The sequence below is a fragment of the Struthio camelus genome, chromosome 6 (genome assembly GCF_040807025.1).
Source record: "Struthio camelus isolate bStrCam1 chromosome 6, bStrCam1.hap1, whole genome shotgun sequence".
Lineage (NCBI taxonomy): Eukaryota > Metazoa > Chordata > Aves > Struthioniformes > Struthionidae > Struthio > Struthio camelus.
The window spans coordinates 26,592,279-26,605,812 of record NC_090947.1 but is presented as its reverse complement, the minus strand read 5'-3'; the positions used below and the strand labels follow the sequence as shown (position 1 = coordinate 26,605,812).

General features: G+C 36.6%; 1 protein-coding gene across 2 annotated transcripts in view; it reads right to left on the bottom strand.

The window, feature by feature from the left end:
* Positions 1-1,252: 1,252 nt before the first annotated feature.
* IFIH1 (interferon induced with helicase C domain 1) overlaps positions 1,253-13,534 on the bottom strand; it is a 30,694-nt gene continuing 18,412 nt past the window's right edge. The window contains exons 7-16 of one of the 2 annotated variants that reach the window (XM_009676150.2): positions 11,674-11,891; positions 10,004-10,144; positions 9,340-9,463; positions 9,022-9,249; positions 7,036-7,292; positions 5,379-5,528; positions 4,499-4,660; positions 3,817-4,007; positions 2,271-2,364; positions 1,253-2,159 (exon numbers count right to left, since the gene is read on the bottom strand). In XM_009676150.2, the coding sequence (XP_009674445.2) occupies positions 1,977-2,159; positions 2,271-2,364; positions 3,817-4,007; positions 4,499-4,660; positions 5,379-5,528; positions 7,036-7,292; positions 9,022-9,249; positions 9,340-9,463; positions 10,004-10,144; positions 11,674-11,891 (1,748 nt within the window). In that variant the 3' untranslated portion in view covers positions 1,253-1,976. The remainder of the gene's footprint in view (positions 2,160-2,270; positions 2,365-3,816; positions 4,008-4,498; positions 4,661-5,378; positions 5,529-7,035; positions 7,293-9,021; positions 9,250-9,339; positions 9,464-10,003; positions 10,145-11,673; positions 11,892-13,534) is intronic. The other variant, XM_009676151.2, reaches the window with a different exon arrangement.

Below are 13,534 nucleotides of genomic sequence, written 5' to 3'. Positions count from 1 at the left end.
CAGGTGGAAGGAGGTGATCCTCCCCCTCTACTCAGCCCTGGTGAGGCCTCCCCTGGAGTACTGTGTCCAATTCTGAGCTCCCCAGTACAAGAGAGACATGGCGCTACTGGAGAGAGTCCAGTGGAGGGCCACAAAGATGATGAAGGGACTGGAGCATCTCTCCTATGAAGAAAGGCTGAGGGAGCTGGGCCTGTTCAGCCTGGAGAAGAGAAGACTGAAGGGGGATTTGATCACTGGGTATAAGTATCTGAAGGGGGAGTGTCAAGAGGATGAGGCCAGTCTCTTCTCCGTGGTGGCTAGCGACAGGACAAGAGGCAACGGGCAGAAACTGAACCACAGGAAGTTCCACCTAAACCTGAGAAAAAACTTCTTCACTGTGAGGGTGACAGAGCACTGGAACAGGTTGCTCAGAGAGGTAGTGGAGTCTCCTTCCCTGGAGATATTCAAAACCCGTCTGGACGTGATCCTGGGAAATATGCTCTAGAGGACCCTGCTTGAGCAGGGGGGGATTGGACTAGATGATCTCCAGAGGTCCCTTCCAACCTCAACCATTCTGTGAATTTCAATCTATAAATAAGTCACAATTTCTGTAGCTTGTAATCTACAAAACTCCCACAGTGAAAACTCAGTGTGTGTATTTATTTTATAATTACAATCTGTTTATAAGTAAGAGGCCATCACTGAAATGGCCTGTGTCAGTTTGGTGATTTTTGAAATATGCCACTTGTCTCAGTCAGAACTGAGACTTTTTTTCCCCCTGGAACATGGTCATAAATACGATAAATCCCCAAATCTGGTCCTGATGCATACCTGGAATCAAATATGATTTAAAAAATGTGCACAGTATCTTCCATTCCTATTAAAAATGTAGAGCAAGTACAGATCTAGGCATAAACAAGATTCTTTTTGCCAGGATATATTCAAAGGAATACTTTTCAGCTATGTTGTAACTTACAAATTTTACCTGGGGCTACTCAAGTGTTTACATGCCTATGCCAGTAAACGTATACCACTTTATCTTGAATTTGCAAAGCTGACACTTAAAACAACAAACAGACCTTCTTTCCACTCTCCAATAGTTTACTTGCAAATGGGGGTGGAATCTGTCAATTAGATAAATATGGAGACATATTATGATATTTTTGCAGTCAGAATACCAGTATTCTGTAAATTTCTAGGGTGAAACTGTGGCATTAGTACTATCAAAATACTTACAGTGACAGAGAATAAACAGCATCAGAGCTGGCAAAGGTTATTCATTACAGCTATTTATTGAAGAAATACATTGTATAGCCATTGTTTAACAGTCCTATAAAACCAACACATATAAAGTTACACTTGGCATTGTGCTTCTCGGACGTTAAAATAATTTCAAGTTGATTTCAAGTTGATTTAAAAGTCTTTTAACGGGAACTTCATTTTAGTCTGTAAAAATGGTATGCGCTAACAGCGAAAGATAAGATGGGGGAGAACTCAACCATGGGAACAGTGACAAATCAACAATGATTCAGCAATAACGCTCAGCTCATCTATTCTCTTTACTCAGCTCCTCTTCTAAGACAATTGATCTTCAAAAGGGTTGCAGCAGAAAAATAGGAAATGATCACCATGAACAAGTCCAAAGATGTCTGTCTTATGTTCCATGCTGGGACACTGGTCACCTAACATATTTCTGCCAGTATTGTCCACCCCACACAGGACTGTATTGAGTAGAAAGGGGAATTTGTTTCATGAATACACACCATTGCAAGGTATTTGGTCTTATTCTTTGTTTCAGAGCACTGCTGCAAATCTGAGTGCAGGCAGTGGCAATGTGACTTCTCCTCTCTCAGGTCTTTTTTTCTCTTCAAGACAGTTTCCCCAAGCTCAGGGCCTTGTCACAGTTTTTATGTGCAGTCCTCACTACGTGAGACAGGAGCTTCTAATCAGCAGTCAGAAAAACACAGAATGAAAATAAAAGCTGTTTTTCAGCGTCCTTAATCTTCATCACTTGAAGGACAATGACCTGCATAATCAAAAACAGGGAACCTGACTGGCAGTTCTCCCCATTTCTTAAAAATTTGCTTTGTTGTTTTCTTGTCTTCAAACACAACCACAAAATTTTTAATCTTTAGACAAGGCAGGTCAAGACCTCGGTGAACCATCATATTTCCCCAAGCCTGCAAACATAAGGAAATCATATTTTAGATAAAATAGACAGTATCATTAGACAGAAATAAAGACAAACAAACAACAACAAACAAAACCAAGGAAAATAAGTTATTCCTCACTTGTCCACAGTCTTTACATATAATTTCCCCATTTGTCTGGTAATCAGCATGTTTATCTTGCAGTGTCTTATTTTCTCTTTTATCATAAAGGCTTCTGAAAAACAGACAGGAAGCACAAGTCAGAATACATTGGTCTTTCTGTGCTACAGATGGCCCTAAAGACACAGTGACTACAGCTGCTGAAGTCAGTCACACAACAATCTCTGACTGTTGTGCACATTCAGGAGTTGGAGAGAAAGTAAGGTCATACTTCACGCTCTTAAGTAAGGGTGAGATACAACTGTACTCCACACCTCCTCTGGTAGCATTTTAGGAGGCTTAAAAAGCAGGGGGAGAGGTTGTATCTTATGTTCTGCCCCACCCCAAGGTAGGAGCAGCAGGCTCTCCATTATAATAGGGGATAGATCTAGCTTGTTTTTTTCAGGTGCCATAGAACTGTCAAAGAAATGATACCTGCAAACTAGAGGTTTTCTTTCTATTCCCTGTAGTCCAGCCTTACCCCGTAACAGAATCATCTGATTCTGACTATCCAGAGCTGCAGAGTACATGCACATTCTTGTACCATTTAGTTTAGGGAGTACTTGATGCTGAGAGTCATTAGGCCATGCTGAAGGGTTATAAGAATTATTATCATATAGTTTGGATGGACTGATAACTGACAAAACAGTTTCACAGTAGAAGCAGTTGAATGTTTATGGCTGCAGCTCAGTTTTCCTTTTCTCAGTGTATGGGTACTAATTTCTCATTAACTCTTCAAAAGTCTTTACAAATTGTACCAGTAATGTATCTCAATGAAAGGAGAACTCTGGAGGGCAGTAACTTGGCAGGATGGAGTCTGCTATATAATTAGCAAAGCATGACTGATCTGTGATGCACAATACCCATTACAAATTTACTACATTAAGCAAATCCAGTTGAAGTTGAACTAAAATATTTTCTTAGTCTCTTAATTTGCATTATGAATGGTAAAAGTCACCTCCTTGCACGCTTGACACTGAAAAGTTAAATACAGCTTAACACAGGCCAATGTTTACCAAACTAGACAGCATGGCATCTCTTGCAATGGAGACAAGAAAGAGCAAGAGCACACTCTGAGGTGGGTCACCAGAATTAACATTCTCTAAGCATACAATTGTCAAATGCACAGCTTGTAGCCAGTATGTTGTTCATTAGTCATGGCTCAAACTTTTCTCCTGAGTCGAGTCAATTACTGATATAAGTAAACGGATCTCTTTGCACTGGATAACTGGTATTCAGCTTTAGTTGCAGTTGCACTGTGGAATAGATATCAAATGACCTAGTTAACAGTACCACAGGAACTTTAATTTTTCCAAAGTTTCAGTCTCTGGTGAGCTGGAAATTAAGGGTTAGAACCACCATTCCTTCAAACTCATAAGGTGCAAAATCCGTAGAGCTTAGGACTTGACAATATTGGAATAATCTTTTTTCCGTCACAGTGCCTTGAGAGTTACAGGCTCTATACAGCCCTATTGAAAAGAAAATCTGTTTCTGCCTGGAAGAGATACAGTAGTTCATAAATACTTACTGGAAATCTTTTTTCACACTGACATGATGCATGTTTTCAATAACTTGTATATCTTCTCCTGAACATACCAGCTTGTGGCAATTTTTGCATAGGAATGTTATTAGTGAAGGATTTTTCTTATATGTCTTACACTGATCTCTCTTTGCCTTCATTTTTTTTTCCATTATACTTTGCAACTGGAAGGTCTGAATCTAGAAACAGATCAATAAGAGCACTGTAACATTCTGGTGGAATGACAGTAGCAGATCAGTAAATACAGAGATTTGTTTTCATAAATCCCAGGGCCTAAAAAGTAAAACTTATCCTGAAAACTTAAATTAACAGGATATTTTCAACTTAAAATAACCTTTTTGTCTAATATAGTATGTCTTCTACAGCAACAAAGAGATATGAATAAAAAGCAGTTCTATTTCAGTTATTTTACTGAGTTCACTGACAACACCACTCCTGGTCACTTCCCCCTAATTGTGTGTTTTCCCCCTTATCAACAGCAAAACAGATATTTCTAGAGGCTCAGAAAACACAGGTTATAAAATTAATATTAGCAGAAGAATTCAAGGCCAGATGTAGCAGCTAATATTATTTTAAGTTTTCTTCCCCTAAGTAGGTTTTCAAATAGAAGTATTCTTTAAAATATAAACCAGCCCTCTTTAAAAGAAAAATGCAGAGTTGCAGCAAATACCTTTTTTAAATACTCTTTCTGTGGCATCTTCTGGACACGCTGAATGGCGTTATACATCATTTTCTCACGGAAACTATTAACATCCTCACGTTCAACAGCTCCTGAGTTGCTTGAAGCCACAAGTGCATAGGTGCTCTCATCAGCTCGAGCTCGACCACGGGCCTACAATTTGCAAGGAATACAACATAAACAGCACTACATTCCTCATAATACTGCACAACACTTTTTCATAGTTCAGGAGATTTGTGATTAGCTCAACATTTTGCAAAGCAGAAAATGTATCTTGCCACCAAAGAATAAGCATGCACTTAAACATCTCAAATGTGTTCACAAATTAAATAAGAATATGGACAAACTGTTATTCTGATATGCAATTATCTCTTTTTATCTATCTTTATTAATTTATACATCTAGTTTATTACAGAGACAGAAGAGTGTTCCCAATGCATCTTTCCTCTAGGTATGTCCAGCGGTCATAAAACAATTAATATAATACCAGCTGATCATAAGCTGGAAATACTACTGCATTAGAAAGCATAGGGGTGTGAAAGGGAAATGAGATGAAAGTCCATTTTTTCTCCATTGTACAGGAATAGAAAATCAGTTTCAACCACTTCTCTGATCATATTCTCATACCTTTTCTGGACAAGGCTTTGGTTGTTATGAGCCTGAATGAACATTACACAGAAAGGCAAATTTTATATTGCATGCTGACTGAGGATGACCTTTGGAAATGAACCTTGTTAACAAGAACATTCTCTCCTTTAGCATGCAAGTATTCTAAAATTACCTCCAAAGCCTAGGTATATGATTCACTATTTGCATAGTCCAAATGGAAAAGCACTTTTAAAAGTAAGTTAGATATGCAGTAAACTCATACCTGCAACATAGCAATTTCATTGGTGACAAGGCCATAGCGAATAACAATGTTACACTCCTTGATGTCCAGGCCTTCCTCAGCTACAGTAGTAGCGATGAGTAAGTTTACACTTCCATTTCGGAATTTACCAATGACTTCCCTTTGCTCATTCTATAAATTAAAAAAAAATCAGGATAGTAACTTTCAGTATGAGTTTCTGACATTAGTTTCTGGCAATTAATATGTTTAAGGAATTATAGTCCAAGTTTTCAGAGCACAGTATCAAACAGTGGCTTAAATAGTTGCATTTAAGCATCTTTCAAGATCCCAAACAACAAGGGGTCCCCATTGAATGTAATAAACGTTCAGCACCTTTTTGAGGGAGGAGGGAGCAGAAGCCTTTCTTTTTAAGGTAACTGAGCTTAAGCACTGAAGATCTGGAACTTTTTAGTTGACAACCCCATTTCATTGTCATGGGGAGATTTGGTAATACAGTTCTTCATTCTATCATTAGCAAGTTCTTTAAGTAGTTATTCAGAGGTTTTAAATTTCTACCACTTCCATAACTTCAGTTTGAAGTACAGATTTCAGCACTTCCAAGTCAGGTTCCACAGCACTTAAAATTCCCCATAATAACTTAATTTTTTTGCCAAGACTGCTATGTAGAGTACCAAAAAGCATAGTGGTGATACACTTAAAATAAAGTATGCAGAACTTGGGACTTCTGAATTAGCTGGACATCTCAAACAAGCTTGAACACAGGGACATACGACACCTTTTGAATTGTGGACAGAAACTTCCTATTTGCTATATTCAGTTTCAAAATCTAGAAGTTATTGCTTTGTGCAATGTGGTACACAACTGAAAGAACAGATTTTCATAGAAAGCAAGCATCTTTGTGAGAAAACAATGCCTAATATTTTTTACAACTGAGGGCAGCTGAAGTAAATGGACTCTATCCAGCAGTAATCACCACCATTTTTGCTTAAACACTGAAGTGGCAATTTTATGAGGAGTTAAAAGCAGAATAGAAGTGACGTATAGCATACTGAAGTACGTAATTGTGAAAACTGTTTGATTCAAAGCTACAAAACAGTAGGGAGATGCTGTGTGAGAAGTCAATACATACTGGTATGAGACAGATTGCTGAGTGATTAATTGTGAAATTTTCAATGTGAATTCTGGAAAATTCTCATTTAATGATTATGTGTCAGTGTAAAGCATGGATGTAAGTTGGTATAAATTCATTAAGCAGCAATATCAGAAAACAACAGGCATCATTAACACTAATTCATTTTATCTTTCAATTCAGCAACTAAAATATAATTAGAATTACTGTTGTCTCGATAAATACACACTCTTCTAAGTAACACATTTTTTGCTACGACCATTTTGGGCACTATGTTTTCTTCCTACATCTAACTAAGACTTGTATCCCTTTTGACTACATATTCCCCTAGGAAATGACTGCCTGTTAGTCTCATACAGTCTTTCTTGTGGAAATAAAATTATTAAGATACTGTTATTTTACTAAGCTGCAGCTTATGATGGTAAGTTGGTGGCAGGCATGAGACTAGAACTCTGGGTTCCAAACTTCATTTCTGTATTCAGGTATTAAAACAAGCTGTTTCTTCAAAACATGAATAAAATGTTAACACTGTAGTGCCTAGTTCTGTACCTGAGTCATGGGTTTAATTTCACTGTTGTGTCCAGCGCCAATAAGATAATGGGCTTTAATTCCCACTTCTTCAAATTTTGTGTTATCCTTAATCCACTGAAACAGAGCAAAGGCACTTTGCCGGGTCTTTGTGAAAATAATTCCTCTTGGTTCATCAGTCTTGGTGAACTCCTCCATTAAAGTATTTCGCAGCTGTGTTAGCGTCTCATTTTCATATTCTGGATTTCTAGCCAACTTTTTCAGCTGTTTCTTTTTTGCTTTAAAAATAACAAATGTGAATTAACAAAATGCAACCGTGTAAAAAAAAAAAAAGCTCTAAAAATATCAAAAGAAGAAGAGCAACTTTCTATATAATCCTCCTAGCAGGCTAATTCACATCCAGTACGAAGAGCTGTGGCATATCAATTTATTTTTCAAGTTAGTTTATATTTATTAAAAGCACACTAATCAATCAAAATAAATCACCACAACATCTTACCATACACTTTGCCTATATTCCATGGTGAAAACCCTCTGTCGAGATACCAGAAGTGGTGCACAGTTAAGTGCACTGTATTTATAGGCTAAATCACAGCTTATCAGTTTTAAAATAACTGAAGAGTCTCATGTGGAGAAATATTAATATGTGCAGCTCTCAGAGCTGATGTATTTCTATAAACTTAGACACAAGTTACATTCCTTAGGATACTCATTAAAGTAGGAAACCTCACTGGAAACTTGCAATGTAATAGACACCAGCATTGGCACCTTGTTATCTGTACTGTAGCTTTTAAAGAAATTTAGATATGCTCAGTGAGACAACTCAGTGAGAAATTTAGATATGCTTCAGTGAGACCGCATAAACCACAGGGAGATGAATGACTCCCTTACACAGGCACTACTGATCATGACCATGACCAGGGAGGACTATCACACTTTATATTTTTTTAATTTAAAATTTTTAAAGACCTAGGTCATGGTTCTTCAGTGGTAAAATCAGGACAGATCTCTGAAATATAATTTGTTTTTCACTATCAGGTTCTTTGAACTTCATTTACCTGTGGAAATGAAAAAAATCTAGACAACTCAATTTCATTTTTTAATTAGTTTAACTTTCTGATTCTCAGTAATGATTAGGTAATAAATTCAATACTGAAACTCTAAAGAAGGGGGCACAAAGACAGGTATGAAGAGTCACAAAAGACACAATGACATTATTTAACCTAATCCATTTTTCTAAAATTTTCTAACAGGTCCTGAATTTCTTAACAGTGGCATTCAAAATTTGTAGTTTACAGGCTACTTGAAGCTGAGATGTGTGCTGCATTAAAATCTATTTTCTTTTGCACCATCCATGAGCCATATGGCATTGGAGCAATCCTGCACTGTGGGCAGTAAGGGAAGAAAAGCGAGAAAAAAGATTAGCGTGTCAAAGACTGAATAAACCACAGTTCCAAAGGGGATGATTTGAGAAAAAGGCAACTAACTTTGGCCTCTGCAATTTAATCTTCTGTTTATTTCTCTCACTAACTGCTCTTTATTTGGAGCTTACTCAGGGACATCACTCCCTTTTCTTACTAACAAACTTTGGTAGAGGAGGTCGGTTGAATAACCACCATTCTGCATTACTTTTGTCTTCCAGTTGGTCAACTTTTTGTCCCTCAAGAGTGACTACTACATGGAAAGGACAATCTATCATAAAGTGTCTCTCAGGGACGCTTCAGCAGAGAAGAGGAGAGAAAATTTGTACTTATTAGCTGCAAAAAGGAAGTGCCCTTGGGACAAAGTTGAAGAACTTGAATTATATGATGGGACATGCTCACGCTGTGTGATTTGGTTTAATGTATTCCTTACTGTATGAACTGGGACATCCAAACATTGTCATAATAAATAACGCAGCAGTCTCTAGGAAGTAATAACTAATGGGCCCATACAAATTATGTTAGTGCAAAGTAGTTGGTTGTGTGGAGTTCAAATATTAAATATCACCATGTATTTCAAGCTTACCATAAAATAAACCTATTAGAAATTCATCTGTTTCATCCTGTTTTGATACTGCTGGTTCATCCTCATCATCACTCACTATTGTTTTCTTGCTTTTTTCCTCCTTATAAAAGTTACTTAGGTGATTGTATGCATCAACCATTCGAATGGTATCATTTATTTGCAAAGCATCATTGTATTTCTTCAGGTGTTCTGCACACACACGTTCCTTGCGTTTTTCTTCTTTTGCCGCTAAAAGCAAATAAAACATATATAAAACCATGCCTGTGTATAAAACAACCCCAAGAGTCCCAAGCCAGGAAATTTTCTCTGTCCATTTACCTTTTTTCTCCTCCCTAATCACCCACTGCTCATATGGCTGAGTTCCAAACTCAGATTTTGGATGGAGCTGGCAATAGTTTTGAATGTCGGTCATGATCTCGATAATTTTCTCTCTAAACGGATCCTACAAATAAATTGATTACAAAAACAAGTAAACATCTTTCTTCTGGTAACAAAAACACCGGACCAAACTCTTTTGGCTAATACCACATTGAGTAACTTTTTAAAACCTAAAACCTTAATTTCGAAAGAAATTTCTTCAAAAGAAATTAAGCTTGCTAAGCGTACTGGTCCTCTAAGCATGAGTCACAATACTCACAGTAAATACTTTAGGACATTATAAAAACTAACTACCCTGTGAACATAACATTTTTAGTGAATATAATGGCACCCCAGTACAAGCATTTCAGCTATTACTCAGAAGGTCCTTTGACCAGTTACCTCAAAAATTAAAGAGAAGCATCTTAAAAATTTGGTTTTATTTTACTTTACTGATACTTGTCCATTGGAAGGAATGCAGCAGATACACCCACATATCCAAATTAGTACTATATATCACAATAAATCTACAGAAAAAGAGTATTAGGCAAAGTCATTCCATAGCATCCAAAACACCTTTAAAGGGCAATGTAATTTTAACCCTGATTAGTTTGACAAAACATACCCTTCTTTTGTCATCTGCAATCACAGTCTTCTTATATGGTTCCTTCACCTGATTCCTCAGTTGGGAGGCATGCTCTTCAACAGTCATGATTCTACATGCATCAAGATTGGCACAGAACTGGGACAAAATAGAGTGTTCTTTCTGTTAATGTTAACATTTTGTGAGTTATTCCATGTGAAAACTGAATTAAAGCAATACAGCTTTTCATTTCGATAATGCTTTTATATATAATTTAGTTTATTTTCTTCCTACAAAATGGTATGCATCTCTGTCAGCATGAGAAAAGCCAAGTCTTTGACAAGCATTTGAGAAAAGCTAAACAACCTACTACTTAGGCTAGAAGTGGTCCTTACACATAAGAAAAAATATGCAGATTAGGCTGCAAAACAGTTTTTTTGTGAAGTAAAATATACCATCAATACTTTGGAGAATTTTTTGGAGCACAGCTCAAGCAACCAAATAAAAAGAATAGTGAAACAGAATAAAAGAAATGTAATGTTAGGAGTAATTATGGAAGTAAGAGCTAGATTTGATAGTAGAAAATAATATGAAATTATCTTTCTTGGAACAGAAAGTGATGAAAAAACTTTCTGTGCTAACTGCACAACTTTACTGGACTTTGCTGCTTTTCATCTTTTTCAAAAAATATGTTAACATTTCTGTGACTAAGTTTAAAATAAGGGGAAACCTTAAAATTTTTATGAACATAGAACAAAAAGGAGGAAGTCTGGCAGGCAACCTTCTTAATGTCTTCATCAGTAGTTATCTGAGCTTACACATTCAGATTACATTTTGTTACATACAAAAACCTCCTATCCTATCATTAGGATTTCAAAGCAGATGAAAAGGAATTCTCTGATTTTCCCATTTTCTCACAATATCTCACAATTCTACCCACTTCAATACAGCATAAAATACGCTTCTTTGAGGCCTCACCTCTTCAATTCCATATTCTGGTCTAGTGCAATTTGCTAGTCAAGAGTTTTCTGGACTAAATTATGTTTTGTATCACCAATATAAATCCATTGGACTTCATGTAAAATAGAGTCTTAGATTCACAGCTGTATAAAATGTATAGTATAGAATAAGTATTGAATTTAATCAATTAGCTCCAGCCAGGTGTTTATGCAACTACACACTTCTCCCCTCTCAATGAGTATCTCTAACTGCTGGAAATAAACACATTTTCATGCTATCTGTACCTCACAAATAGTTTCTGCTTGTTTAAGTATTCAGCTTAGCTTTTCTACTTTCTTGGACCCACACAAAAGCCCAGCTTAGCAGTTCTAGAAATACAGATAAAAAATACTGTGATGTCTCTAGGATTTAAGAATACTCAGTAAATACTAATCCAGCAATAGAAAAATCAGCTTTTTATTAATAAAAAACCCTCGCCATTTTGTGGATTTATTATCTCTGATCTTGAGATTTTTTTTTTCAAGTTACGCAATCTTTTTACTTCCCTATTAATGTAAGTAACCTTTATTCATACAAGAATTTCCATAAACTTGTAGCAGGTCAGTTTACTGACTGGCTGTGAGCTGCATGCCACGTACAGATGAAAAAAAAAAAAAACAGATATGTTTGGAGCCTAACACTGACTTTAATGCAAGTTTTACTTGAACAGAACAATATTCCTGTGGTGATTTGCAATTTTAAGGGTTACTTACTTTCAGAATATGTTCTTCAGCTTTCAAATAGGATGTTGCACCTCCTACACCAGGTGAGGCTGTAAGTCCCAGAATCTGAGGCTGTGGAATTAGTGGTCTGTTTTCTTTTGCCAGCTTCTCATTCTTCATCTTTTCTTTTAAGTAACGTCGCATTATATTGTTGTAGACACCTTCCTTTTGAGTGTGGTGACATTCATCAATAATGATAAGTGAAAAATCTGGAAAAAATAACCAATATAAAATGATTATTTTTATTTCAAATGTTGAATTTGTGTAAATATATCTTCTCACACTGTGAAGAGATCCAGTCAGTTTGTCTGAGCCTTCATATATTAGGAAATTTGCAGTATTTGAGAAGGGGTGAACAGAAGAGTTACATATATTTAACAGATTTTGGAATCCTTGCTGCACTCTGGATGTGACAAGTAATTTTACACTTCATGTAGGGTAGAAAGCTTTTTTATTTCTGCAAAAATGAACTGATAGTATAAAGAATTTCAGACAGATATTTTTAATAACCAGTGGTAAGAACAAATCATAGTTTTACTCGATCCTATCTTTTTAAGCATTTCCATACTGCATCTGACAAATTACATACCATTTGTCTAGGAAAACATATAACACATTAGACATTCTAGAAAGGCCTGTCTTGATCAAAAGTATGCTTTCATTTTTTATAGCAAACCAGAAACTTCCTCCCTATCCCTGTCCAATTAGAAGGTTTTATATTACTTTATGGATGTGTAACTAGAAGGAACAAACATATGGTGAGAGCACTACCAATCATCTCTCTTTTGTAGCTGAGGACACTCATGCAGACTTTTTAGTCAGATCATATTTGCAGGCAACAGGTACACATATGCAGTACTATAGGATTAGAAAAAGAAAATTAAGATTTGTGTGTGTTTGTTTTAAATCTCTCTCACATAAAACAGCTCCCTGATCTGTTTACATATGCAGGCAGTGAAATATATTTTAAGGTTCTGATTTGAAAGACTCATTAACATATCTCAAACGGTTTCTCTAGCAGCAAAGCTAGTTTACGCAGCTTCCACCTTACCTCCAGCCGGCTAGTCACTCTCGGTGTTACAGTTCCCTGCCCTTTCAATATCTCTCACAAAATTGTTTGTGGGAGTGACTGTAAAGCAGATCACTGAAATATTCTGGGTTAAACTCTTCTCCTCCCCCACCCCCGTTTATTTTCTTTTCTTAGACCGGACAATTTCAGGGGCCTTGTTTACACGTTAGCCTGCTCAAATTGTTGCATCAATACAGATAAGTTCACAACCATCTGCAACAAAAGTTGGGAACTAAGAGAGAGCAGGAATTGGCTTTTCTGCTGGAGAAAACCTTATGTAACTTCATTTTTGAAGAATCTGGAGAAAGATGGAGAATGAACATGCGAAATCTAATTCAGAGGCTAAAACAAAGAGTACTGTGAGGAAAGCAAACCAAAATGCTCCATGTCACTGAGAAAATGTGATTATTTTTCACACAAATGGTCTGGTAAACCAGTTCAGACTGGATCTCAAATCTAAATTTGTATTTATTTCTAACATTTCTGAATATTGCAAGACTTTGGCAGTAGCGCGGGCAGTTTTTCAGAGTACCATGAATAGAGTTATTTTGCCAGCATAAAAGTACTCTCTCTGATTTTGACCATCATCTCTGTAATGTATATTCCTATGATTACTCAGGAAGGACTTAGCCCACCAGAAGAGATGCGCTTCCAATAAGGAAGTGAGATACAGAATTTAGAAAGTCCACATAATGATTTCAACCCTTGGTAAAGAGGGTAAATGTTAGGTAAAATGCAATTAAGAGAGTTCCTCCATTTCACAGAGGCTGGAATTCCATGTTA